Raw genomic sequence first — 25,144 nt, 5'->3', positions numbered from 1 at the left:
AAGAGGAGGATTTTGAAGGCAATAAAGTTTTGTGCTTTCAAAGTGGTCAAGAAGCCACTGTGTAAATCTCAATGATGGCAGGCTTTTGTCAGGCGAGTTGCTCTGAAAGGCCACAAGCTGAACTACTTTCCGTAGATCTCATTTCGCGACTTTCTAAACATCTAACTTTGTTCTTGATCAACAGAGTGAAATGGACGCTAGCAGTCGATGATGCTAGGTGTAAAGTTAACTGTTTCCTAAAGCAAGATTTCAAGAACAATCATGTTCCATTCCAAAGAGCAGCGTATAATACGACGTCGAGGATCACGAGCTTATTAATGCGACAAAGAAACGGAGAAACCGAGAAAGAAAGAAAAAAAATGCAGTCGCAAGGTGGTTCAGAATGCATCCTGCCTGAGTACGAAGACATCTTGGTGAAGAAGATTCTGCAGACGCATGCTCCGGAAGAACACCAAGTTGATTCTGCCTCATTGCTCGATCTAACTGAGAGAATATTTCTCAACCTCGCAATGTCAAGCGTACTAAGTAGTGGTCATCTTCTTTTTCTGCTCGAGTTTTTCATTTGTTCTTAAAACCAAACATGAACTTGATGCTCATCGATCAAAAACTCACAAATATTTTCCGAATCATTTCTGCTACAAGAACCAAAATCCAGAAAGCTGTTAGAGGACTGCAGAAGCGAGGAGGATGTGAAGATCGTCGACGCTGTGAAAGAGCTAGGAATTACAGTACATCATATGTCATGTGAGGTAAACCATACACAATCCCATCGAATGCATTTCAGAGGCTCTCTCTCTCTCTCTCTCTCTAATTTGTGGCATTGGCAGATGCTCCAGCATATTTCTACAGATCGTCCACCGAAAGCGACTACATGTGTTCTTCTGGAGTCGTTGGAGAGACATCGATGGAGCACAAAGCTTACTATCGTTCTTGCAGCATTGGCATCGAGCTATGGCAATTACTGTCTCATCGCACGCTTCTGCCTCACCAATCCTCTTGCCTTATCGCTCGCAGCCATGAAGGGTCTAAGGAACAGTCTGAAAGCAACCACCATGTTGAACTATCGCCTAAAGGCTTTGCGATATCTTCTTGAGAAAATGGTCAGCGTGGCGAAATGTGTGATGGAGTTCGAAATACTGCCGACGAACTATGTAAGCCAAGATTATGAAGCGTTGGCAATGATGAAGAATCAAGTCCATATAGCTTCCTACTGGGTGATCCGAAGTTCAGTAGAGTGTGCTTCACAGATTACTAGCACAATAGCTTTGGGGTTCCAGCAAGTGCATGCTCTTCTCCTAAACTCGATCATTTGGCATTGTTTTTACCTTTCATTTTGTGTCAACTTGTGATATGATGCATGCTTATGCTTCGAATCGAACTTGCAGGCCAAGGTCACACCTGAAGTATGGGAACTCTGGAGTTTAGCTAAAAAGATCAGCTACATATATGAGGTTTTAAGAAACAACTTTGATGCCTTCAGCCAACAGATAGGTAACAAGTCATTACATTAAACTTAGATGAACTAGATTTGAATTGATCAAATGAGCACTACACCATTATGCTAATCTTCTGACCATTAATGTTGTCATCATTTATTTCATTTCAAAGAGAAGAAAGTGCATTTGAGACTCCTGAATTTGTTTGCTGGAGTTCATGACAGCAACCAGGATGTTCTATACACATTGTTTGCTCAAAAGGATGACTTTCCCCTCAGGGATTCTTGCTCACAGGAGAAGGTTAGTCGATTTCAATCAGAATTACGAGTTCGAAGCTAAATGCACTTTTGGGTGATTATGCAGGTTGGTGTTAATGTCTTAAGTAACAAAGTTGTGATGCTCTTCATCTCAAGCTTGCACATATTCCCGGAAAAGCTTCTTCTCGTCGTACAACAATCAGAGAAAAAGATTCATAATAGGCCAGAAGAAGAATTTGAGATTGTTTGGATTCCAGCAATGTTTTCTACAGAAGTTGAAAGAAGAGTGTACGACCAAATAGTCGACATACTACCATGGTACTCCATAACAGAACCTTCAAACTTGAGCTCATCAGTCATGAAATTCATAAAAGAAGTATGGCACTTCCAAGGAGACTCCATGATGGTGGCCTTGGATCATGGCGGAAACGTATCCTCCCTAGATGCATTCGATATGTTCGCAATTTGGGGCTCAAAAGCTTACCCATTCACAACTTCAAAAGAAAGGGAGCTCTGGGAAGAACAAAGATGGACTACGGAACTTCTACTAGGCAACATAGATCCTCTTTTCTCCTATTGGGTACGTTACTGCATTTACAATATGCTATATTGCAATCAACGTCCTCTGATGATCGGCGACTGTTTTCAGATGGAAGAGAGGAGAATCATTTGCCTCTACGGAACTAATGATTTAGGATGGGTTCGAGAGTTGAGCCAAAAGATGAAAGGCATCAGGGAAGCTGGAGTCCCAGTAGAGCTGATCTACGTGGGAAGCAACATGCACGAGCAAACCTCAAGCACGCTGACAAGAGTCATGGAGGACCAACTGAGCAGGTACCTGTCGCACGTAAATATCAGGATCTTCTGGCTGCGCTTGCAGAGCATGCGAAGTTCGAGGCAGAGACTTGGGTACTCGGGTGAATCTGACTCCATCACGCAAGAGATAGACTCCTTGTTGAGCTCCGACGCACGAAGCTCCGGCTGGCTACTGGTCGGCGAAGGGGCATCAGGTGAAGTTCTTAAGCTTTGGGGGAATCAAGTGTTGGAGTCTCTGTCAAACCTCCATGCATGGGGCCAGAAGATTAGGAGGTTGGGATTCTTGGGTGCCCTCCTGCAATCCCTTGGTACTTCGGCCACAGAACCCTGTGATTATTCCGTCGTAACGCCTTTCTCAGAGAGCTCCATTAATGGAGAGTCTTCAGTTTGCAAGAAGTGCAAGTCTATAATGGAGAAGCACATCATGTATCAATGCGGGACGTGTTGAAGTCGTTCCATTATAAACATAGGATTCTCGTGTGTTGATCCTCCTTCTGCGGATTTTTTGCAAAATAATTTTTTGGGGATTGGATTCGAGAAGTGATGGATGCAATCAAACGGATGAGATTAGTTCTAAGATTTAGTGAATTTGCCCGGTATAATTAAGTCGTCTCCGATGGATGAGATCTCTCCGGAGAAGCACATGAGGATTCTTAGAATTAATTTAATAGTGGCGTGGATAAAGTTGATCTAGAATTGGTTTATTAACTTAAAATCTGTATGCTCGATCTTCTGCGGACTATCAATTATTTTGAAGAGATGGAGTGGGAAGTACTTCTCCAGGTTCATGTTTGCTTCTGTGTATTTTTTCGAAAATGTCCAACAATTTTTCTAATTTTACTATCCAGTGATGGATGACCGGCTAAGATTTAGTGAATTTGCCCGGTATTCCAGCCAGATTCTTACGCTCAGTGCAGAAGGGCGGGTGCATGAAAGCGTGAACTGCCCAAAATACCCATTACCTTTTGCGATTTTATCACGTACACCCGCGAACCGGATCAATGCAGCGAGCACAGAGAGAACGGCTGCAGTTGACCCTGGAGGGCATTTACGGTATTCCGATCATCAAACGAAGGCCCTATAAATATCCTCGCTTTGTAGTTCCGTGTCTTCCCATCAGGTCGATCAAGGAAAGGGGGACATGGCGTCTTGGAATTCGATCTACTTGGACATCACTTACCAGATCTTCGGATGGATCGCCTTCTTCGCTTGGTCCATCAGCTTCTACCCCCAGGTCATTCTCAATTTCAGGAGGAAGAGGTCTGGATTTTTTCCTTTGTTAGTTTTTTTTTTTTTTTTTTACTTCAATCTTGAGTTTTTGTTTCTTGGAAGGTTGATTTTGATGGGATCTGATGGTGGTAGTCGGGGGTTTTTTTTTGTGTGGTATTGAGCTGATTTGTTGTTGATTTTAGCGTGGTAGGGTTGAACTTCGATTTCCTGGTTCTCAACGTAACGAAGCACTCGTCGTACCTTATTTACAACGCGGCGTTGTTCTTCAGTCCTGCGGTTCAGAGGCAGTATCATGAGACGTACGGTTCCGACGAGGTTGGTATTTATATTTTAGGAGAAAAGGGGAAAAGAATAATTCCGTGTCGTTGGTTTTGGTTGGATGAATCTATTATGATGTTCTTTCGGAAAGGCGTTTATTCCTAAATGTTTTGTTGCTTCGTTCGTCGACGAATTGATTGACGATAATTGAGTACTAGATCATATTGCGCTTCCTTGTCTTTGTTAAAACCGAAGCAATTTCCATTTCTTGCCCCCTTGACTTTCTGAAGAGACCTCTATCACTTAATAATTGCATTAGCTATCATAATTAATCTACTATTTGACTATTTCCTATAAATACTTTCTGTGATAATCTATTTTTTTTATAATATAAAACACATAGCATATAATAATTCATGATAGCAATCATCCTAGGTCCCATAATGAAAAAAATCTATTGAGATAATCAAATGTTTTAACTTTCTTCTGAACGGGTGTGGAATCCAAAAATCAAAAGGGTGCCCCAAATTAAGAGAAACATCATATGAGCGTCCTTTTTTCTAAAAAAGTCAAATGGGTGTCCTTCTCATGATTTTATTTCAAAAATACTTTTGGATTTAATGTTGTTGTAGAAGCTATCGGATAGCTGCTACAACGTGTAGAAGCTACCTAGTAGGTCTAAGTGTTTAAAGTGAAACTAGGATTTATGATTTACAACGTGTAGAAGCTACTCGGTAGTTGCTACAACGTGTAGAAGCTATTCAGTAGTTGCTACAACGTGTTTAAAATAAGTTTAAGATTTAGGGTTTACACCATGTAGAAGCTATCGAGTAGCTGCTATAATGTATAGAAATAACTCAATAGTTGCTACAATGTGTTTAATGTGAGTTTAGAGTTTAGGATCTTTGAATACTATTGTATCAAAATACTATTTCCTAATTTGGTCAAAATTATTTAAACTTTATCAAAATCACTTTAAAATAATTTTAGAAATTATATGTAGCTACTATAACTCTAAACCCTAAACTCAACTAAATACGTTGTAGCAACTATTGAGTAACTTTTACACGTTGTAGCAGGTACTTGGTAGCTTCTACATAGTGTAAATCTTAAATTTTAAATCCTAAACTCACTTTAAATATGTTGTAGCAGCTACTGAGTAGCTTCTACGCGTTGTAGCAACTACTGAGTAACTTTTACATGTTGTAAATCATAAATCCTAAACTCATTCTAAACACTTTGTAACAGTTATCCGGTAGCTTCTAAAATAGCGCTGGATGAAGGGTATTTTTGGGATAAAATCATGGGAGGGATGCCCATTTGATTTTTTTTTTTTTTTGGGAAAAGAGGCACCATTTTGATGTTTTGCAAAATTTGGGACACCTTTTTTATTTTTTCCCATGAATTTTTTCTACCCATATCCATGCTTGCTTGGTACATCCAAACCATACCTATCCTACACCCGTGATGAGTTCTAACTATTCTATCCATGCTCATTCCATCACTATCTGTGGAGATTCAGCGAAACTGACCTAGTTAGCATAGCTTGACACCATCAGTATTGAAAATAATGACAAATCAAACCTCTAAAATTAACTAATTCAATCTTTCACGAATAGAACTTGTCTAAAAGTATGCAAATCAAGCTTTAATAATGATATGCTCAATAAAATCATAGCATCCATCAAATTGTAGTTAAACATAGATGGGAAATTTTGCAAATATGTAGTATATATCTATATCCAGTAGCTGTATTCAAGTATGTAATCCATACCTATGACAGGTATCTGCCATTTTACCCAATCTCATCATATTTCTATTTAATGTGTACTTGAACCCGATTAAAGGGGCCAGATAGTCATGGTTATCTGAAATTACCTGTTCTGTTGCCAGTCCTATTGCTTCTTGTTTTCTATTTCACAAAATTGCTTTGATCTAATCAATATTGAATTTAATTTGACATGGACTTTAGTAAGTTTGGATTGGTATCCGTAAGAGGATGTGATGTGCCTCTCATTGTATAAGCATATGTAGAAGCATAAACAACCTAGGTAGTGACTTTTTAAAACTCATGTCCATGTTGGAAGATTTAGGTGATCACATATGGATAACAATTTGACATGCAATGAACACTCACATCAACCTGCCCTAATTAGGGTCACCTTAGTCCTTATCTGATATGGCAAAGGGATGAGATATGAAATCATAACCTGCAAGCATGGTAGGCATTGGGCAAGGTTTTGATTCCCTTCCCTGCCCTGATTTCTTAGATTGCAATACCTGGAATTTGATATAAACTATGTATATTTTATAAGTTATTTGTCATAATTAATATAGATTACGTTGCTCAGCCTTGAGCTAGCCTCACTCAAGAAGCGGGGCTTATGACAAAGAAAAATTTTACCTTGTAACCCACCTTGCTTGTGTGGGTTGGGGGTGACAAGTTAAATTCATACCTTGCCCTGGATCATTGCTAAGTCTTCACTCATGCTTCGTCGAAGGCGTAATGTCACATTTTAGGTGTGATTAAAGAAATGAGTACTACACCTTCAATGGCATATAAGTTTAACTCAACATTGGAGATTTTTTTTATTTCCTATAAATTATAAATTTCACATCATGATTAGACAAAACTATAATTTTTTGTCAATATATAATAAAATGAATTTATAAAATTTACTAAAATGAATTCAGAATACCAATATTTCGTGTGGTCAAATTTAAATAAATTTTAAAAATTCATTTGCATTAGAAGTTTTAATTAATTTTTATTTTTGAAACTAGAGCCATTATTTATTTTTTTTAAAAAATAAATTTATGAATAATATTTGAAAATTTAAATTTTACAATCAGTAGATTTTCTAAAAAGGAATCTTAAATATATAGTTGCGAATTAATTTGAGAAAACAATTTTTAATCGAATTTAGATCAACAATATTTTTCAAATGAGCAAAATTAAATTTGTATGTAGACTATGCAACTTTAGTTTTAAATATAATTAATGTCTTAAGTAACATTTCAGATTCTAAATCATTTTCAGATTCCTAGTTCTTAATTAATTCTAAATTAGTTTTAGGTAAACATAATTTCAACTATTATAATATCTAAAATGATATTATTAGATTTGAGTTCGACAATATAAAAAAATAGAGACAGAGACTTACTACTAAACATATATATATTTTTATTTTATAATAGCATTTAGCCAAAAAGGCAAAAGAAAAAAATGGAATCTTGATTGTTGTAAATTTGAAACAAAATGTCTAAAGATTTTTGATTTCTCAATAAATTGTTCCATGCACACTGCAGAAGTTACTGAAAGGAAGGTTGTGTTGTATAAGTTGGATGTTTGAAATTACAAAAGAAAAAGTTATTTTTTATTGTAAAATAAGACTACATCTGTGATGATATCTTATGAAGAATAAGCTTGATATTGATCTAAAATGACGGTAATTTGTCAAAACTTTCCATAATCTCATTAAATCATTCAGCTCTTTTGCTGTTGGATCTGGAAATATAGCTGGATTGTTGTTTGATGAGTTTTGCTGATTTTGAAATCAATTTTTTTTATTTGTGATGTTTTCATACTCATTCGCATGGATTTCAGATGATTCCTGTAGCTGCAAATGATGTGGCTTTTTCGATACATGCTGTGGCACTCACACTTTTCACGTTGTTCCAAGTGTTGATTTATGATGTAAGTAATCCTTTCTTGGATGAAAACATGTCCTTTGAGTCTGAACAATACATGCCATTATACATGTCCTTTGAGTATGATGTAAGTGGCTATTTACCCTTCTTTTTTATTTCTAATCTACACAGCGTGGAAATCAGAAGGTCTCGAAGGCTTGCATTGGGATTACTGTATTTGTCTGGCTTTCTGCTCTGGTTTGCGTGATCTTAGCCTGGCCAAAACATTCTTGGCTCTGGCTTATCTCTGTATTCAAGTAATACTTTGTTCTCTTATGAAAAAGTAGATATTAGATAATCAAACCATGTAAGATACATCTACTCTTCCTGGTATGCCAAAAATGGGACAATCCAGAAATAAGTTAAATCCAACATTTGCAAAATTCTTTTTTTCCTTTCACATTTTTGTTGTAGTTATTATCTGATTCTAATTCTTTTCTTTATGGTCTAATTCAGCGCAATACAAGTTTTCATGACGGCAATCAAGTATATCCCACAGGTACACATGCTATCTTTGCTCTTAAGATTCAGTCAGTTCACATATGTCATTACATTTAGCATAAGAAGACCTCTGTCTAAATGAAAGAAAATTTAGATAATCAGACACCAACAGCCTGAAGCCAAAAGGGAGTAATATCCTTTAGAATTCATTGGTGTGTGGGTACACATTTAGCTTGTATTATCTGAGCTGATCAATCGATCTAGTTGTTCTAAATTCAACCTTCAGCATCACTAATCAAGTTGAGGTTCTTGTATAGGCCTTCATTCAGGCTTCAGAATACACCTTCACCTTTAAGCTATGAATTGCAAACTCCCTTGTTGGCATAAAGAAGTTTAGTAGATCATCCTTAGTGGTATGTGTGATATGCCAATATGATGCATGGACGTAATCTACCTACTTGCTCTTGTACTCCCTCCACCTTTTTCTTAGGTCCATCCATGATGTTGCAATCGCTAACTTTTGCTTGTCCATTGGCTTGCAAATGGGCAATAACGTAAAAGTTGAACCTCCAATTTGTCACACGATGCTTGGAATTTGAACAACATTCCTTGTATTGTTTTCATAACAGGTGATGAAGTTCCGGGAGAGGTTAAGTCCAGAAGTGAAGTTCTTCTAGGTGAATTATTTTTTTATGGATGTGGTTGGATCTAATGCAAGCCATGACAATGAATCATCTCGAGTAAAATTTCCCTTGGCATGTGGTTAAGCACATACATGTGAATCTTTCATAATGGATCTTTCAAGAGTTGCTAGTGTCTTGCCATTCTATCCTTCAATTTTTATATAAGTAGATAAGTTATCAACCGAGATCTCCGTGGATGATTGAAGTGCCAAGATTACTGTTTTGGTTTCAGTCCGCTATTTTGCACTTTTAAGGAGAATTGGTTAGTAGATTGATTTTAAGTAACTGTAAGAAGGTTAGGGGTGCTAGAAATGGTTCAGATTATGTCTTTCTCAGATGCCCATGTTAAAGACAGCAGTAAGAATGATTGTATTTATGAGCTTTGCAATTTTACCATCTCTTGGGATTACACTTGAGCTTATATAACCTGATGCTTTTTATTAGTCTTGTCATGCTTTCAGTCTGGGAATGACCTTCCCCCTCCCAATAAGGTACAGAATCTTGGTGACTTGATCTGTTCTTGGGGTTGTGCGTCGATGACTAGGTATAATTGCTATTCTAGTGGATACACTGGCTTTGGATGTTGTTGGGCATTGGCTGTCACCTCTTCTCCTTCCTCTTCAAGAACCTTTGGTTCAAAAATCCAATTTTTTGGGGTCAGGTCAGACCCTAGGTAGTCTGTTGAAGGTCTGTTTGTATCCACCCTTATCACGATTTTATAGATTATATTCAAGAAGCTAGATGAATGAAACCCTCCATGTGCTTATGATGTAGTACCTCAAAACTGTTAAACTAAAGGTGGTCTTAGTAAAGTAGATACCCAAGAAGACATACAACATGCAAATGGATACTTCTTGTAGATCAGCATACATACAAATTAACTTCATGAAATGTACCCTCTTAAACTAAACAATCCTAGTTAAGTGAAGTAAAAGAAAAGATAGTGGAAGACATTGAGGTCATGTAAAGTAAATAGTTACAATTTCTTGAACATGGCAACATCACTTAGAATATTTAACACGTCATTTTCTATAGCAAAGCTTGTCCTTTTTCCTTTTTTTTCCTTTTATCCTTTCACTTGCTACCCTAATCTTTGACAACTTTGGATTGATGGACTTCCTGACACTTGTTTTTTCCCCCCATCTCACTATTTAACACTGCTAACCTAATTGTTAGGCATTTATGAACTTCCAACGCAAGAGCACTGTTGGTTGGAGTATTGGCAATATCCTGCTTGATTTAGTTGGGGGTTTGTTGAACTTTGCTCAGATGGGTATCCAATCCATAGATCAAAGTGAGTAAAAGGTGTTTCTTATGGTTGGATCTATATACTGGTTTCAATATTTTCCTGATATGTACATTTTTTCTGCAGATACACTAGTTAACTTCTATGGTAACATTGGCAAGACTATCCTTTCTGTGGTACGTAAGTGCCTTGAGTTTCTTGATGCTTGAAGGCATTGTGTTCCTTTACCATTGTCTTTGTAGTCCATGCTTTTATCAATTTAAACAAGATTTGCCTGAGGTTTTTCAAGGGGCTATGCGACTACTGTAATCAGTGGTTTCAAAATCTGAAGACTGGTTGGTTTGACAAGTTAAACCAGGAAATGGAGAAAAATTTTGCTTGTTTTACATAGACAGAAATCCGTTTGCATCTGTCAAAAATTACGAAGTATATTGCATTGAAATTGTAAAACATCACAAGTTTATTTTCGGCGCATATTTCCTAATTCTTTTTCTCTGGTTTAATTTTGCAGGAAGTTGTACTCTTTGATGTTCTCTTCATTTTGCAGCACTATGTATTCTACCCCGTGAAGAATGAAGACGACCCAACCACACTGGAAGAGAATGTGACTTCCTCCTTATTGACTCAAGAGAAACCTGAGTTGAAAAACGTATAGGGGAATAACATCGATTTGTACATATCTGAAAATTATTTAAATTGCTACTAAAAGGTCATTTCAGACATTGATGTGTGATTTTTCCCCTTTTTTTGGGTGACATTTCAAACTTAAAATTAGTGTTAAGATAAATTCCTAGCTTTTCATGTTCATGCCAGCTTATGTGTATATATTGACATACTAGACAACTCTCAGTCGACTGAATTGTGAATGTTTCTTATAATGATGTGATGGTAATGGGAGCCTATCTTGTTGCTGAAGTTTATTATGCAGTTGTCTCCATGATGTCCCTGCATCGCAGAGCGAAGGTAACACGGCAATGAACCACAAGAACACTTGGGCACGAGAGCAATGAAATTCACTCCATAAATCAAAGTACCAATCGAATTTGGCAACAAGCATGCAGTCAAGTCAGAAGCAATGACACACAGAGGTATTAGTTAAACAACATTTGTTGTCTCAATGGTTTTTGTCATAACACACCATTGAGACGCTATTATGGCTTTGATCAATGTGACACAAATAATCAGAATCAGAGACTCATGTCGCGTCACTCCCTCCTTGTGCGAGTATAGAAACCCCTGGTCACCATGGACCTGAGATTGGCATGAGCAGAATAAAGTGCTTGTCGTCGCAGCCCTTGGGTGTTGCCTTGAAATGCCACCATAAACTCTTCTCTTTGCAACCTGAGCGCCATGGCCGCATCCTCCGACTGGCTCGGGCCGACTCTTGCTCTGGAGCTCCTACTCTCTGTCACTTGGGAAGCTTCTCTTGCACCACTTCTGATGTTGCTGCTTCTGGTACTACTTCCTCTGCTGTTGATACTTGTGTTTGCAGTATGTTGAATGTCCTGTTGCATACTTCTGCTCCGGGTTTCACTTGCAGTAACGTTGCTCTTCCTTGCATCCACTTCCTCAGGGAATAGAAGCTGGATGGTGTTCCAAAGCACCGTGTTTATGGTGCAAGCTCTTCCGTTGCTGCAGCAGTTCAGCAAACTCGGTCAAGAATTTATGCAACTTTCTTTCAGGCAAAATGTAAAATCCACATGAATTATGTTGAAATCTAAGGAGCGACCTCTAGCGACTGTTTACCTTATCAGTTGTCTGCATTTGGGGCATTTCTTTCCACATTTTGTGGCAGCACACTTCAAGCATCTGATGCAGAAGCTGTGAATGACATCGAGATCAGGTATCAAATTCAAGAGCACAAATTCAGAGTCCCCTGTCTGCCATTCATTTATCTAATTATTCTCTGTTGATTTTCTGTTTCTATTCTGATTTATTGAGCTCACTTGACACTTTTATTTCATCAAGTTCTCAGATTTTAAAACCATTTTTGTATCAGGAAAACGCCTAGAGTTTTCTAGAGCTTGCTAGAATTTTCTAATAATTATGAACAATCTAAAGCATCATGGAATAATCTACCTAAAACTATTTGGAAAGACAAAAAAAAAACATAAAGTAGATGAAAATATCTAAGTATGTGAGTAGGAGGAATTGTCTAGAATTGACTAGGATGAAGATATTTAACAACCATTATCTCCTACAAATAGAAGAGAGCAATGCCATTTGTGTAACCATCAAGAAATTGAAGAAAGTCAAGAGAACATAAGAGGAATGTAAGTAGAACTACTAAATTGTAGTGTGAAAGTGTAATTGGAGTTGTTTGGAGTGGTAGAAAATCCAACTTTCTACTTCCAATATCCAACATATCGTATTACAGCTCTAACAGCAAGGAAGTCATGGAAGTAGTGGCAAATGAACATTAAGAATACATTCTTACATAGAGAAATTGAACAAGACATATACCTAAAGCAACCACTAGTGTTTGAAGACAATAACCACCTAGACTGTTTGTAGTTGAAGAAGGCATTATATGGACTAAAATTTGTCTTGAACATATCTATCAAAATATATGACTATAAAGAATTATCTAGAATGTTGTACGTTGATATTTAGTTACCATTATCTTCTATAACCAAGAAGAGATCATAGAAATGCAAAGGAGACAATAATAAGTTGTGTGAGTAGAACTTCTAAGTTAAAGTGTGTAAGTGTAATTGTAGTGCTTGGAGTTATCAATCCTTCAATAATAAAATTTGATCACTAGAGTCACTCCAACAGTCTTATCTTGCATGATCATGAATGAATAGTCGAGAGCTTTCCTAATGTATGTTGTCATCTAATCAAATTTGATAACAACATTAAAAAGCTTAATCAATTTCTCTTCAGAACTTGTAAAACCATAATGGATGGAAATTGAAAAGAAATCTTGTCAAGGGAAATTTAGATGCATCTTCTCATCTTCCCACAAATCTCAATCTTGTTTATCAATGGTTACTTGGTTTTTCTAAGCAGCTGCAGGGAAGTAGCAGATCTATCCAATTTATTCCTGAAAAGAATCTCATTCAAAAGTGATCATCCTTTTACTAGTCTCCTTTAGACGATCAAAGAAAATTGAAAAAAAAAATAAATGTCGAGTGAAAACGATGCCCGGTTTTGGTTTTTCATCTACCTGTGTCCGCAAGGAGTAGTGCTCGGCTCGAAGCAAATCTCCAAGCAGATCTGCATCAAATCGCCCTCTTGATGAGCACAAGAAAAAGAATAGTGATCATGGAGACGACCGAAGCCTAGGACGAGAAGCATCTACTCACAGCGCAGGAGAGCTCGTCCCTCAATCGATCCATGCAGGGAAGGACCTTGTTCGGCTCCTCCGGCAAAGCCCCTTCTTTTTCGCCCTCCTTCGCCGTGCCCACCACGGCCTTCTCGGCCTCCTTATCGATCTTCTTATATTCACCTCCGTCTTCTTCGTCGTCGAGGCAAAGTACCACAGGCGGAATCGGAACCCCAGATTGCCTCCGCGCCCTCCTCTTTCTGCAAATCGCAAAGAGGATTAAGAAATCGGACGAATTTGAGAAAAGGAAAGCAAGGATTATTGTAAAGAACCTGGTGGAGGAGGTGGTGGATGCGGGGCTCTTGAGGCGCTTCTTGTGCTTGTGCTGTCGGGACTCTCGCACGGGCGTGTCCTCCACGACGAGGGTGGCGAAGAGGAGGGCTTCCTCGTCCCACCCGGCCATGGCGGCGGCGGAGCGGAAACCGGGGCTCAGGATCATGCTGCGGTTCGTCGGCGCCGCCGCCTTGGGGCTCTTGCTTTCAGCGGAAGGCATTCTGTTCGTCTACGGTGAAGGCAAGAGACAAATGGCGATGGCAACGGTCGAATTTTCGAATTAGGGCTCAGGGATCTCTACTTTATATTTTAGGCTTGTGCATGATTAAAAAGGAATGATAAAATAAGACAAGCATTCAAATCCATGAAAAATTAATTAATATAAGAGAAACGATACAGTACATGAAAACGTAGTATAAAAGCGTAGCATGATATACTATAGGTCTGGATCCCACATCCGTGTAGTGTAGTGTATCATGCTACATTTTCATCTTGATATACAGTATCATTTCTCTTAATATAATATGAAATTAAAATTAATACTAAATAATAGTAATTCATCAAATTAATTTAATACTAAATATATCGGCACCATGAAAATTTATAGTTAATAAGAAATCATGAAAAATATGGACTATTTTATAGAAAATGACTCTATCTATGGAAGTTTCTATTAAGCTCATAATGGAGCTTTGCTTTGATGGTTAAGTTGCTTGACATGTACTAAATGAATGTATCAAGTATTTATAGAATCTATGTATCTAAATTTTATAGCGGAGACATGCTCAAAAACTATACGATGTTGCGATAGTTATTAGAAATTGATGGTCGAACAATTATGCAAATTGAATCGATCGGGAAACAAGAAATTATAGATCTTTTTTCATGTATGTATATATGTAACTTTGTAGCCTCAACCTTCACCTTACTTTGGCTTCCTCTTTGAGAGATTCCATTATTATTATGTAATTAATTTTCTTTTATATATAAAAAATAGATAATAAATAATATATTCTATCATTAGAAAATTTTAATATTAGATATATCTCTTCTAAATATATAATCTACTCATAACTATCATGATTAGAACAAATCTCATTTAAATAATATTTGCTTATGAAAATCTATAGCCAAAATCTCATTTTAAATTTTAAAATGTGATATTTGTAAACTTAAACTTTGAAGTGAATTTTGGAAAGTATTTTCCTTTATTTTGAAAATTGGATTATTAGTGCATTAAGTGTTGATTGTTAGCTTAAACAAACAAACAAAAAAGATTGTTGGCAATTAGTGTAGAAATTAAATTTGAGATCCATCTCAAGATGTGGCTAGAGTTTGGTTTACATGAAAGATGGTTGCCAACTTTCTATAGAAATTAAAATTTGATATCTTCCTCCATCGTGACTAACTGCAGTTTCTTGATTTACCTCTTCACATATGGTCATGAGCCGACTGTGTGTAGTTGCTAGGATGATGGATCCCACCTCTTTTTTTTTTTGCAGAAAAATAAAGTTTGGTTCACATGAAAGGTGGTTGCCAACTTTCCACATGGATTTTCATGATCGACGACGGTTAACAAACAACTAAAAATGATATCCAAAGACCAACAACAAACGCAATAGTTAAAGAACATGGAAAAAAGGTAATTAACGAGTATGGCAATTGCACATGAAAAGTAGTCCTCGAGGAGTCTGCATGAACTGAAAGCATTTCTGTTTCTTTCTCAAAAAAATAATTTAAAGTGCCACAAGTAGCCAGACACAGTATGTAGCACACAACCATCCTTTCTGAAAAACTTGCACCTTTTCATTTGTTCTTCACGTAGGTCACAGGAGGCCCATGATACCTTGTTCCTCTGTCAGCTGCATAACATGGCAATCATGTGCTCTCGCGTTGCCCTTTTGTTTGCTTTGGTGGATAAACAGTATCAGTTCCTCATCAATGGCGATCCTATTTATCTGAATTGGTGCCACTGAGAAATATTGGAAGAAATATAATGATGTACCCCAATTCCTGATAATGGCAGCTTGCCCTCCTCTATAAGACACCCTTCCTCCCTTCCCTCTCCAAGACCCAACTATATAGCTTTGCTTTTCCATACTCAGTTTAATCACTGAGGGAGTCAGAAATGGTGTCGAAGGTGGAGGAATCCAAGGTGAGAAAGCAGGGGAAGGAGCAGAAGCAGGAGGTGATGAGGCTGCACAAGGTTTGCAAGTTCAAGAGGAGCAGTTTCAGTGAGGAAGAGGATGTCACTTGCTCTGCGATGCTCCTCTTGGCTTGTGTCGTCTGCGATCCTTTGTCTATTTAGGCAGAATCAGATGCCTTGGCCATCGCCTTGTTTTGTTTAGTGACTCTATTATATATGTGGTTTCTATCAGCAGTTCAAGATATCTCTATTCAAGGGATAGAGATGATGATGAAACTAATCGAGTTCACTAGAATTGAAGGATGCAATTTAATTAGTGTCTTCGCTAGCATGTTTAACAAAGCACAACTTCAAACTCTTGTTTGAGTAAGAGTAGTTTGGACTTTAGGTTATGTGTGATGTGTTGTTCAAGCTTAATATTAATAAAGTCAAGGCAATGTCTTTCTCCGTCGTGGCTAATTGTAGCTTTTCGATTTACCTCCTCACAGATGATCGTGGAGATGACTATATGGAGTTGCTGGGATGGCGGATTCCATCTTTTACTGAAGTGTTTAAAACATGGCGTATATAGTATGTAGATTAGGTTGTGTTGCTTAATGATAATGTTTAGGGTTGCAAAACTACTGCCGAACTATGCAAGAACTATGCTTGGTATTTAGAGATGGTTAGTGTAGGGTTGTCAAGCAGGGAGGTTGAGTAGTTGAGTGACTCAAGAGGCCAAGTCAAGTGGTTGGGAAGCACAACTAGAGCTCTATTGAGCACTTCTTAGGTTAGGTCTGTATTTAACCCAATTTCCTTAGAACAAATTCATCCCTTCTTTGGCAATGCAATTAAAGGCTCAAATGGACATATGTTTTTCTAGAATATAAGAGCTCAACTACGATAGCAAGTAAACATTGGTTGTTCGTGATGAATTGAACAATACCTAAATGTTATTACTGGAAAAGCGAAAAAAGGACAGAGAAACAGTGGGGAAGACTTGCTTATGGACGATAGGAATTGAATTCGATTCCCTTCTCTACTATCGGGAAACTTTCGTGAAACCGGGCCGATCACCCCTAAAGATAGTCAATGAGGCTAACTAGGATTTATCATTTCAAGGAAGGAGCTTCCTTTTATAGGCATGAAATTTTGACAACCATTAATTCTGTCAATTAATGGTCATTACTTGATCATTATTCATCTCTTCGAGCTAGCTTAAAATGTCAATAGATGGTGAAAATGTCAATGATCTGTCATTAATGTGTTTGGCTATTAATGGTTGGGTCATTACAGGTTGACCATTAATATGTTTGATACATAATAAAGGCATGTATGAAAGCATTTGTAGAGAAATGATCCGAGTAGCAAAATTAGTTGGGTTACTTGGGTAATTTCTTGTCTATTGGTTTGACATTCGTCTCACGCTTATTAAGTTAACTGACATTCTTGGATTTGCAAGCGAGCGCAGAAGTCACGCTCGTACATGAGTTAATTGAGTTTAGTGTAATCCAAGTCTTGGATTTGTAGGCGCGCACGGGAGAGATCATCTCACATATTCATAACATCTATAGTTGTAATTCAATATAAACCAATCGCGTTACCATGAAACTCTCAATGTGAGATTTGTTGGTGCAATCAACCTCTCGTTAAGGTTGATCAAACTCGAGTTGGTTCGAGTTGTGTTTTAATATTTGATGGTAGAGCAAGATGTCAAGTGAAAGGAGAGTTCGTTGGAGAGGAAGATTATTAGTGCAATCAATATTCGGTCAAGGTCTACCAATTGATTTGGCAAACCTCTGTTTACTCGGGAATCTCTGTCAATCGATTGGTCCAATCAATTGACAACTCTCAGTCAGGTAGATTAATCAATTCGAGCACTATCTGCTTGCTCGGAATTGCTTATCAATCGATTGACAATACTTACCAATTGATTGATACAACAATCATGTAAACCTTGAATTCTGGATTTAACCCTATCGATTGTGTCAATCGATAGGTGTTGTAAAACCCAAAATTTGGGCTTAGGATTTAAGGTTTTGGCTCACCAATCGATTGTTGTATCATACCAATTGATTGATGAACCCTAAAATAGGATTTTTATTCATAAACCCTCAAACCTAAGCTTCTCTTCAAGTTTAAGCTTCTCTATCCTCGTTTCTCAATTATCTCATGTCATATGAACCTCTAATTTCCTATACTTTGTGCCTGTAGCGTCTTCATCTTCAGGTTTTCATCTATCCTTACATCCGATCTCATGATCTACTCGAGTTATCATCTTTTGCCAAGAATCTGATCCTCAATCTTCTTGGACTTTCCTTGTCTTGCATCCGATCTTCCGATCTGCATGAACTTCTTCTTGTCAAGAATTCGATTCTCGATCTTCTTGGACTTCCCTTATCTTGCATCTGATCTTCCGACCTACACAGATTTCTTCTTGCCAAGAATTCGATCATTGACCTTCTTAAACTTTGCTTACCTTGCATCCGATCCTCCGACCTACATGGGCGGATCGAGGTTGATTCATACCCGAGCTGTAGCCCAGGGGCTCAACGGCGATGGAAAATGCATAAATTTCGATTTACTATGGGAGAAAAGAAAAAAAATGAAGATTAGCTCGGGTGATGGCTCACAACTTGGGATGAGCCCGGATAAATCATCCGGACTAGCTTCGCCATTGCCGACCTGCGAGGACTTCACTTATCTTGCACACTTACGACACAAGTGAGATCCACCTTATTAATATAAACTTAGATAATTGTTAATCATTGAAATTTCTCATGCGAAACATAATTGCACCAACATTAAATCCATTAATTAAGTTTGTTTTTAATCTCCTCAAGCAACACGCTTAAAATGTTTGTCAAATATAAAAAACATACGATTAACCCTAATCACATTAGATAAACCAACAATACTAAATTATATCATAAGTGTTGCTCCCATATTATATTACATATCTATCAATTTGTAATATACATGCTACCAAAATGTATTATAGATATTATCAAGTTGTCTTTTATGTCTAATCACATATTAGCTTTTGAAGGTTCATATTTGATACTCCATAATAATATGAGAATGTCAAGGATGGCAGGCTTATTTGGGGATGTATGAAAAGAGATTGGGCCTTATAGCCTTGTGGGCAAGCACTTTGAAATTAGAGTAAGAGTAAGCACTCGGAAATTAGTCATTTAATGTGGGAGTCAGAAAGAGCACTTGGGAATCGAGTTCAGAGTCATTTGGTGCTCGAGAATTGAAGTCGGATTCAGAGAGCATTTGGGAATAGGCTTCGACATTAGTTAGCGCTCGAGAATCGGATTTAAAGTCTTATAGTACTAGGAAGTTACTATATCCCAAAAGCCATAGTCAGGAAAATGTTAAACACAATAATATCAATTCATAATGACAAAGATCAATGGTTGATGAGATCAGGAGATGAGACCATAAGGTTGTTGTGGAATGAAAACGAAATGTAATGAGGAGTAAAAACAAATATTACAATCAGCGAATTTAATAATATAAAAATTATTGTTACATGGTGAAAGTTATAATTAAAAGAAGAACGATGATCCAAAAGTAGCATCATGCTCATTTTCTCATACATTTCTACTATGTGATACCTTCTTACTCATTTGACTTAAACATCGGATGATCTTCATCGGGACTAGATTGACATCCTCTAATTTAGTATTAATTTTGAGTTAAAATTCTTCTACAGATATGGAGAAGGTGAGAGGTGCTCAACCGTTAACATTCCAAAAGCACTCGGTGGTTGAGATCTTCTTTTTTTTTTGCCATATATTGCTTTTCTTGAGCTTTGACAAGATTGTGATTTACTATTAAAAATTATCTCCAATCCACGTCATGGTGGTCCAGATCTATAGATTTCGTTACAGAAACAGAAACAGAATCTGCTTATTTCGTGACAGTAATAGAAACCAAATCTATTGAACGTTTAATTTCAATTAATTCGGCTCACCAATCACAAGCCCATCTTTCACACCGACCACACATTTCCATATCACAAACTAATTCAAAACAATACCAAAGAAATATAAATAATTTTATTATCCATGAAAATTTCTTTAGCTAATTAATTTTCCATTACTCATTTCCTACTTTTCAAAAATACAAATATGGTATTTGAGATCTACACATTATAAATTCTACTTTTGTGAATTGGTACAATAAGCATAATAACTTTCTTATAAACTATAAAACTCATTTTATAGTTTCTAAAGAAAAGATTAAGGCGTGCCTTCGCTCTTGATGTCGTTTTATCTACGATCATTGTCAATTCTAGAATCGCAATAATTAGGCTTCGAAAGTCATCATATTCACACATCCATTATTGTTGTATATTGTAGTTCCAATAGTTCATATACAGTTCCCTATTAATATTGATCTATTTTATATAGTACACAATAATTCCCCTTCTAGATGAAGTGTGTGTCTTAATAGTAGTTAATAGTAATATATATATGCAATAGAAAGTTAATTAGCCAACAGTTTGTCATTTAATTATGCATAAAATAGTAATTAAATATCACTTGATGTTGTGCATGATTCCTATCCTTGTCATCAACCCTCCACTTCCTTGACCACCGGCCACACTTGAAGAACTTACTCTGACCCCAAACCTTGTGAATTTATAAATTTGACTAAATAAATTTTATTAAAAATGTTGAACATTTAGTGCAATTAATTATTTTTACATGTTAAAGTGCTCTTCTTCGCGATTAACTAAAGCTAGGTTTAGTCAATAGGTGGTTTGAACATGGTGACTAAGTTAAAATCTAGGTGACCCTGGCCCGAGAAATTATAATATACACAAAAGCTATTCCGAAAGCGAACCAAACTAAGAGTTGAGATGTGGCCTAAGAATATTAAAGGTTGTTTAACTATTTTAATCTTTAATTTTGAGAAACTTCTTTAGGGCTTTCTTTCAACTTTCCACAATGTTTTTAGTACTTTTAGTAGCCTTTTAGCAAAATGACTAAGCTAAGCTAGGTGTTCAAGTTGATCTTTACTAACCTACCTCAACCTAACTCCATCAATTAGACCAAACCATATTTATTTTAGATGAGTTAAAGTTCCCCTTAGCCAACTGATTCATCGATTAAATTGTATACATGCTCGAGTAAATGCAATCACTTTTATGCCAAGAAATAAGAATTTCCAAGGATAATAGAGGGATGCACAAAACTTCAACAATCAAATCTTCAACTATTTCACATTGAACTACATACACCTCGAGCAAAGTGAATCATTGAATTACCTTGTCAAAATTACACCCAATTCAATCGATGGAGCACAATCAAACCGTAATCTTTTTTAATTGAATTCAACACTCTTGAACTGATCATCTAGCTAGATTTTAAATTGAGTTTCAAGCTAAATCAATTAACCTAGCAAACTTCTACAACTTATTGTCGAATTACATTAACATTTTATAGGAAACTAGAGCCTAACATATAGTTAAGAAGGAAAGAAAAGAAATTGATGGTACTTTTGACATCTTATAGGAAAAGGGATGCCTAAGGGACAAGGTGATAATAAGATCATCCAATAGCGGCATTGTTTGATTCTACAAGCGCACACAACGACTAAGGTGCTAAGAGATTCAGTGGTAAATGAAAGAATATTGAGAACCACTAGATATGCAGAAGAAAGTGATGGCTTAGATGTTAGAAAATGACAAGGAAAAGTTTTCCACAAAAGAAACTTCAAGATTGAAAAAGCATTTTGAAGGAAAAAGAGTTTGAACTAAAAAGAGGCCGGCATTCAAGATCAACAATCTAAACTCTCTTCATTCACAAAGTGAAGGGAGAAGGGAGATCAATACAAAAACAAGGCTTTCAAAGTTCAAAGTTGTATTGAAAATTAATATTAATTCTATGAATTAAGCTTGGTTGGTATAAATTTTCACCAATGAGATTATTTGTATGTCATGTTGAATTTGACTATATATATAATGTCTTCAAGCCTAAGCCTAACAGTTTTCTAGCTAAGTCCCTTCTAAAGAGTTGTATGGTTGCAACCTAACTAGTTTTCTTGATTTGACTTCTTTTTCTATCACTCAAAACTTTAATAGTTTGAAGAATAAGCAAAGAACATCAAGAAAATGCATATACAAGTTCATGAGTGCATTGCCAAGCAAAAGGATAAGTATAGAAATGTTGTTAATCGTCTAAATCGGCCAAAATGAAGGCACCTACATATGATGAAGATACCATCTACATAGTCTAAATCGGCCTAAATGAAATCACCTTCTTTTTTTATTAAAAAGAAAATACCTACTATAACAAAACAAAGTCACTTACTACAACTAAATGAAGGCACTTGCAAAAACTAAATGAAGGGACTTGATATAACTAAATAAATGCACATGTACTCTAATAATAAATTATTATTATTGCAAAAATGCAAGCACCTAGCCTAACTAAATGAAGACACTTATTAATAAGAAGAAAAAGACACCTATTGATTCAAAAAATAATAATTAATATCTCATTAAGCTTATGTTTAACTCAAGTTTGAGGTCTTATACTTTTTTTTTTTAATTTTAGAATACTAATACTAGGACCCAAATTATTATACCCTTTTATGTTAGGTTGCCTTTGGCATCTAAATTTTCTTGTGAGATCTAAGGTCTTATGCCTTTATCATTTTAGGACACCTCATATTATATCCTTTTCATTTCAAGACACTTCTTAGTGTTTAAGTTCTTAGGTGTGAGGTTGTATATATGAGACACCTCTTGAGACCTTGATTGTTTGTGCAACTTCGGTTCAAAGTTGACCAAGCTCAGTTAACCAAATTCAATGCGACTCGAGTTTGAGTCTGATGTTTGATCAATATATTAGGTGATTGAGTGAGATGTCAAATAGGTCAAAGTTGACAAGATACTTGACGGTGGAAAGTCTAAGTCGATCACGACGGACCAGATACTTGATGATCAAAAGTCTAACATGGAGTTAACAAGGTGAAGTCCAAGTGGGTTATGGAAGACTAAACACTTGACAATGAGAGAAGTTCTAACAAGTCATAGTTGATCAAATGTTAGACATAAGACGAGAAGTCCAAACAGGTTAAGGAAGATTGGATGTTTGATAGTGAATTAAGTTGCGACTGATCAAGATTGACTAGATGTTAAACAACGAAAAGTCTTGACAGATCAAGATTAACTAGATATCAAGCAAAGAAAGTCCTAGTAGGTTGAAGTTAACAAAATACTAGGTAAGACAAGAATTTAGTTTTGATAAGAATAAAATAGGAGTATCAGTTGATTTATAGGATGTATCAGTCGACTGATGGATCCTAAATTTCAAAATTGAGATTTAAGAGGGTTTTCAACATTATGAACAGTGCATCAGTTGATTATGAATAGTCAGTCACTTATTACAATAATAGTGAATAGTAATCGTCAACAGTAATTTGCTACAGTCAATCAACTAATTGTTTGATTAGTCGACTGATAGTATTGTAGCAGTGAACAGAAGATTTCTGACTATACTATAGGATTCGACTAATTAGGCAATAGTCGATTGATGGTAATAGGCAGTTGACAATGTTGAGGTCGATGGGATGAAATCGTTGAGTTGACAGGTCAGAGCAATATTCAAATTTGTAGTGGTAGCAATTGACTAATCGGTAGGATCAATTGATTGATATGTGAAAATCAACCCAATAACAGTCCTATAAAAATAGATTTCAAGAAAAATCGAAGGGCCAGTTCTTAAAAGGTTGGAAATAAAATGTTGTTGTATTTTCTACCATTCATAGGCAATTTTAAGCAATAAGAAAACTCTCAAAGCAAAGTTTTCAATTGTAAAGTTATTTTTCATTTTTTTATATTTGTATCTTTGTTTCTTATAATTATGTTGTCTTGTAAGAGATTTTTCCACCTCTAAAAGGTATCAAAAAGGAGAAGATTTAGTGATGATAATATCACTAGGATTAACCTTTAGAATAGCTACCTTGGGAGCTAGTGAACTAGTAAAATCTTAATATTACGCATGTGTCATCGAATTTGCTTGAAGTTTCTGTTGCATATTCAATCGAAAAGAAATAAACTATTCACCCCCTCTCCCTCTCTAACTTGCACGGGTCTTAACACTTGCTTCCTCCTAGTGTATACATTTCATTTTAGGTTTTAGGTCATTGCCCTTGTAATTTCAGGATACCTATTAGACCCCTTGATCTTAGGTCTCACTCGATTTCCTTTTCTCATTTCAAGAAGTCACTTGTTCTCTAAGTCTTCATTTTGGGTCTTAAGATATATGCACTAGTACCTTAATTTCAGGATGCCTCTTAATTTACATTTAATTAAGTGGACTTCGATCTAACATGTTATGCCCTTCAACTTCAAGATGCCTCCTTAAATCTAATTAAGTGATCGATCATTTCTAGCTAGTGATCGATCATTTCACACCAAATTAGGTTGTTTTTCTTGCAAACGTGATCAATCATTTCATTCCCATATGTGAGGAGGTGAAGTTGTTGGCTACTACTTGCAAACATTCAATATGATCGATCAAACATTGATCTTGGAAAAGTGAAGGTAATTATAAGGTCATGCCAAATAATCATTAGACCTCCAGAAAGAGGGAAACATGCATGCATGAAGTTTAATTTTCTTAATTAAAAATTCCATGCATGTTTTCAATTAAGTTGTAGATTAATCATCTATTTTTCTTCTGTCGTCCACTCTCAGTTAGGTGCCATCCCTCATCTGTAACATCAACTCAAGTACCTTAACAAAGTTCATAACTTGTTTTATATAGAAACTTAAACTTTCAACTCCTTTTACTTGACCTCGATCGTTTCAATTGAATGGGGCCCCGTGTACAGGTCATTAAAGGCCCCAATTTATTAGTCCTAAAAAAATTTTATTTTTATATTTAATAATTTTTAAAAAATATTTATTTTAATTTAAGATCAATTTTAAAAATTATATATTTTAAATTTTTAGATCATTTTAATTTTATTTGTTATTGATTTTTTTAATTATATATTTTATTTTTTAAAATCTAGTTGATTGTTTTTCATATTGATGTTCATTGGTGATGTATGTTCTTTCTCTTAATTTCTCATTGATATTCCTACATTAATCTTGTGTCATTCTCCTCCCTTCCCCCTTTCTATCAATGGCGTTGAGGATTAGCCATTGATATATATATATATATATCATTTCAATAAAAGATAGAATTTGTCATTTTCTCACACAGTCAATTTTATACGGTCAATTTTATAATCATCTAGTCTTACAATCATCTAGAAGAAAGGTAGATCGAGAAGTTACGGTTTATATATATATATATCATGAATCAGGTACGCATGGTTTAAGAATCCCTGA

General features: G+C 36.1%; 3 protein-coding genes across 3 annotated transcripts; 2 read left to right on the top strand and 1 right to left on the bottom strand.

The window, feature by feature from the left end:
- The first annotated feature begins 359 nt into the window (after positions 1–359).
- Positions 360–2,957, top strand: LOC141835696 (protein SIEVE ELEMENT OCCLUSION C-like). The gene is made up of 7 exons (XM_074723068.1): positions 360–553; positions 656–749; positions 828–1,280; positions 1,386–1,491; positions 1,609–1,736; positions 1,800–2,273; positions 2,343–2,957. The coding sequence occupies exons 1-7, from the start codon at positions 360–362 to the stop codon at positions 2,955–2,957; spliced, it is 2,064 nt and encodes a 687-aa protein (XP_074579169.1).
- Positions 2,958–3,619: 662 nt separating this feature from the next.
- Positions 3,620–10,979, top strand: LOC141836585 (cystinosin homolog). The gene is made up of 8 exons (XM_074724089.1): positions 3,620–3,769; positions 3,922–4,054; positions 7,605–7,694; positions 7,820–7,944; positions 8,144–8,186; positions 9,988–10,105; positions 10,184–10,233; positions 10,569–10,979. Exons 1-8 carry the CDS (start codon positions 3,651–3,653, stop codon positions 10,710–10,712), a joined length of 822 nt encoding a protein of 273 aa, XP_074580190.1. The 5' UTR covers positions 3,620–3,650; the 3' UTR covers positions 10,713–10,979.
- A 283-nt stretch (positions 10,980–11,262) lies between these two features.
- On the bottom strand, positions 11,263–13,878 carry LOC141836584 (uncharacterized). Its single transcript, XM_074724088.1, has 5 exons — positions 13,658–13,878; positions 13,366–13,585; positions 13,227–13,276; positions 11,804–11,878; positions 11,263–11,689 (listed from the first exon to the last, which is right to left on the bottom strand). Exons 1-5 carry the CDS (start codon positions 13,876–13,878, stop codon positions 11,263–11,265), a joined length of 993 nt encoding a protein of 330 aa, XP_074580189.1.
- Between the last annotated feature and the right edge of the window lie 11,266 nt (positions 13,879–25,144).

The sequence above is a fragment of the Curcuma longa genome, chromosome 10 (genome assembly GCF_044706935.1).
Source record: "Curcuma longa cultivar G26 ecotype Majalengka, Jawa Barat chromosome 10, ITB_CL_G26_1.1, whole genome shotgun sequence".
Taxonomy (NCBI): Eukaryota; Viridiplantae; Streptophyta; class Magnoliopsida; order Zingiberales; family Zingiberaceae; genus Curcuma; species Curcuma longa.
The sequence above is the reverse complement of the archived record's forward strand: the minus strand, read 5'-3'. Positions and strand labels throughout refer to the sequence as shown.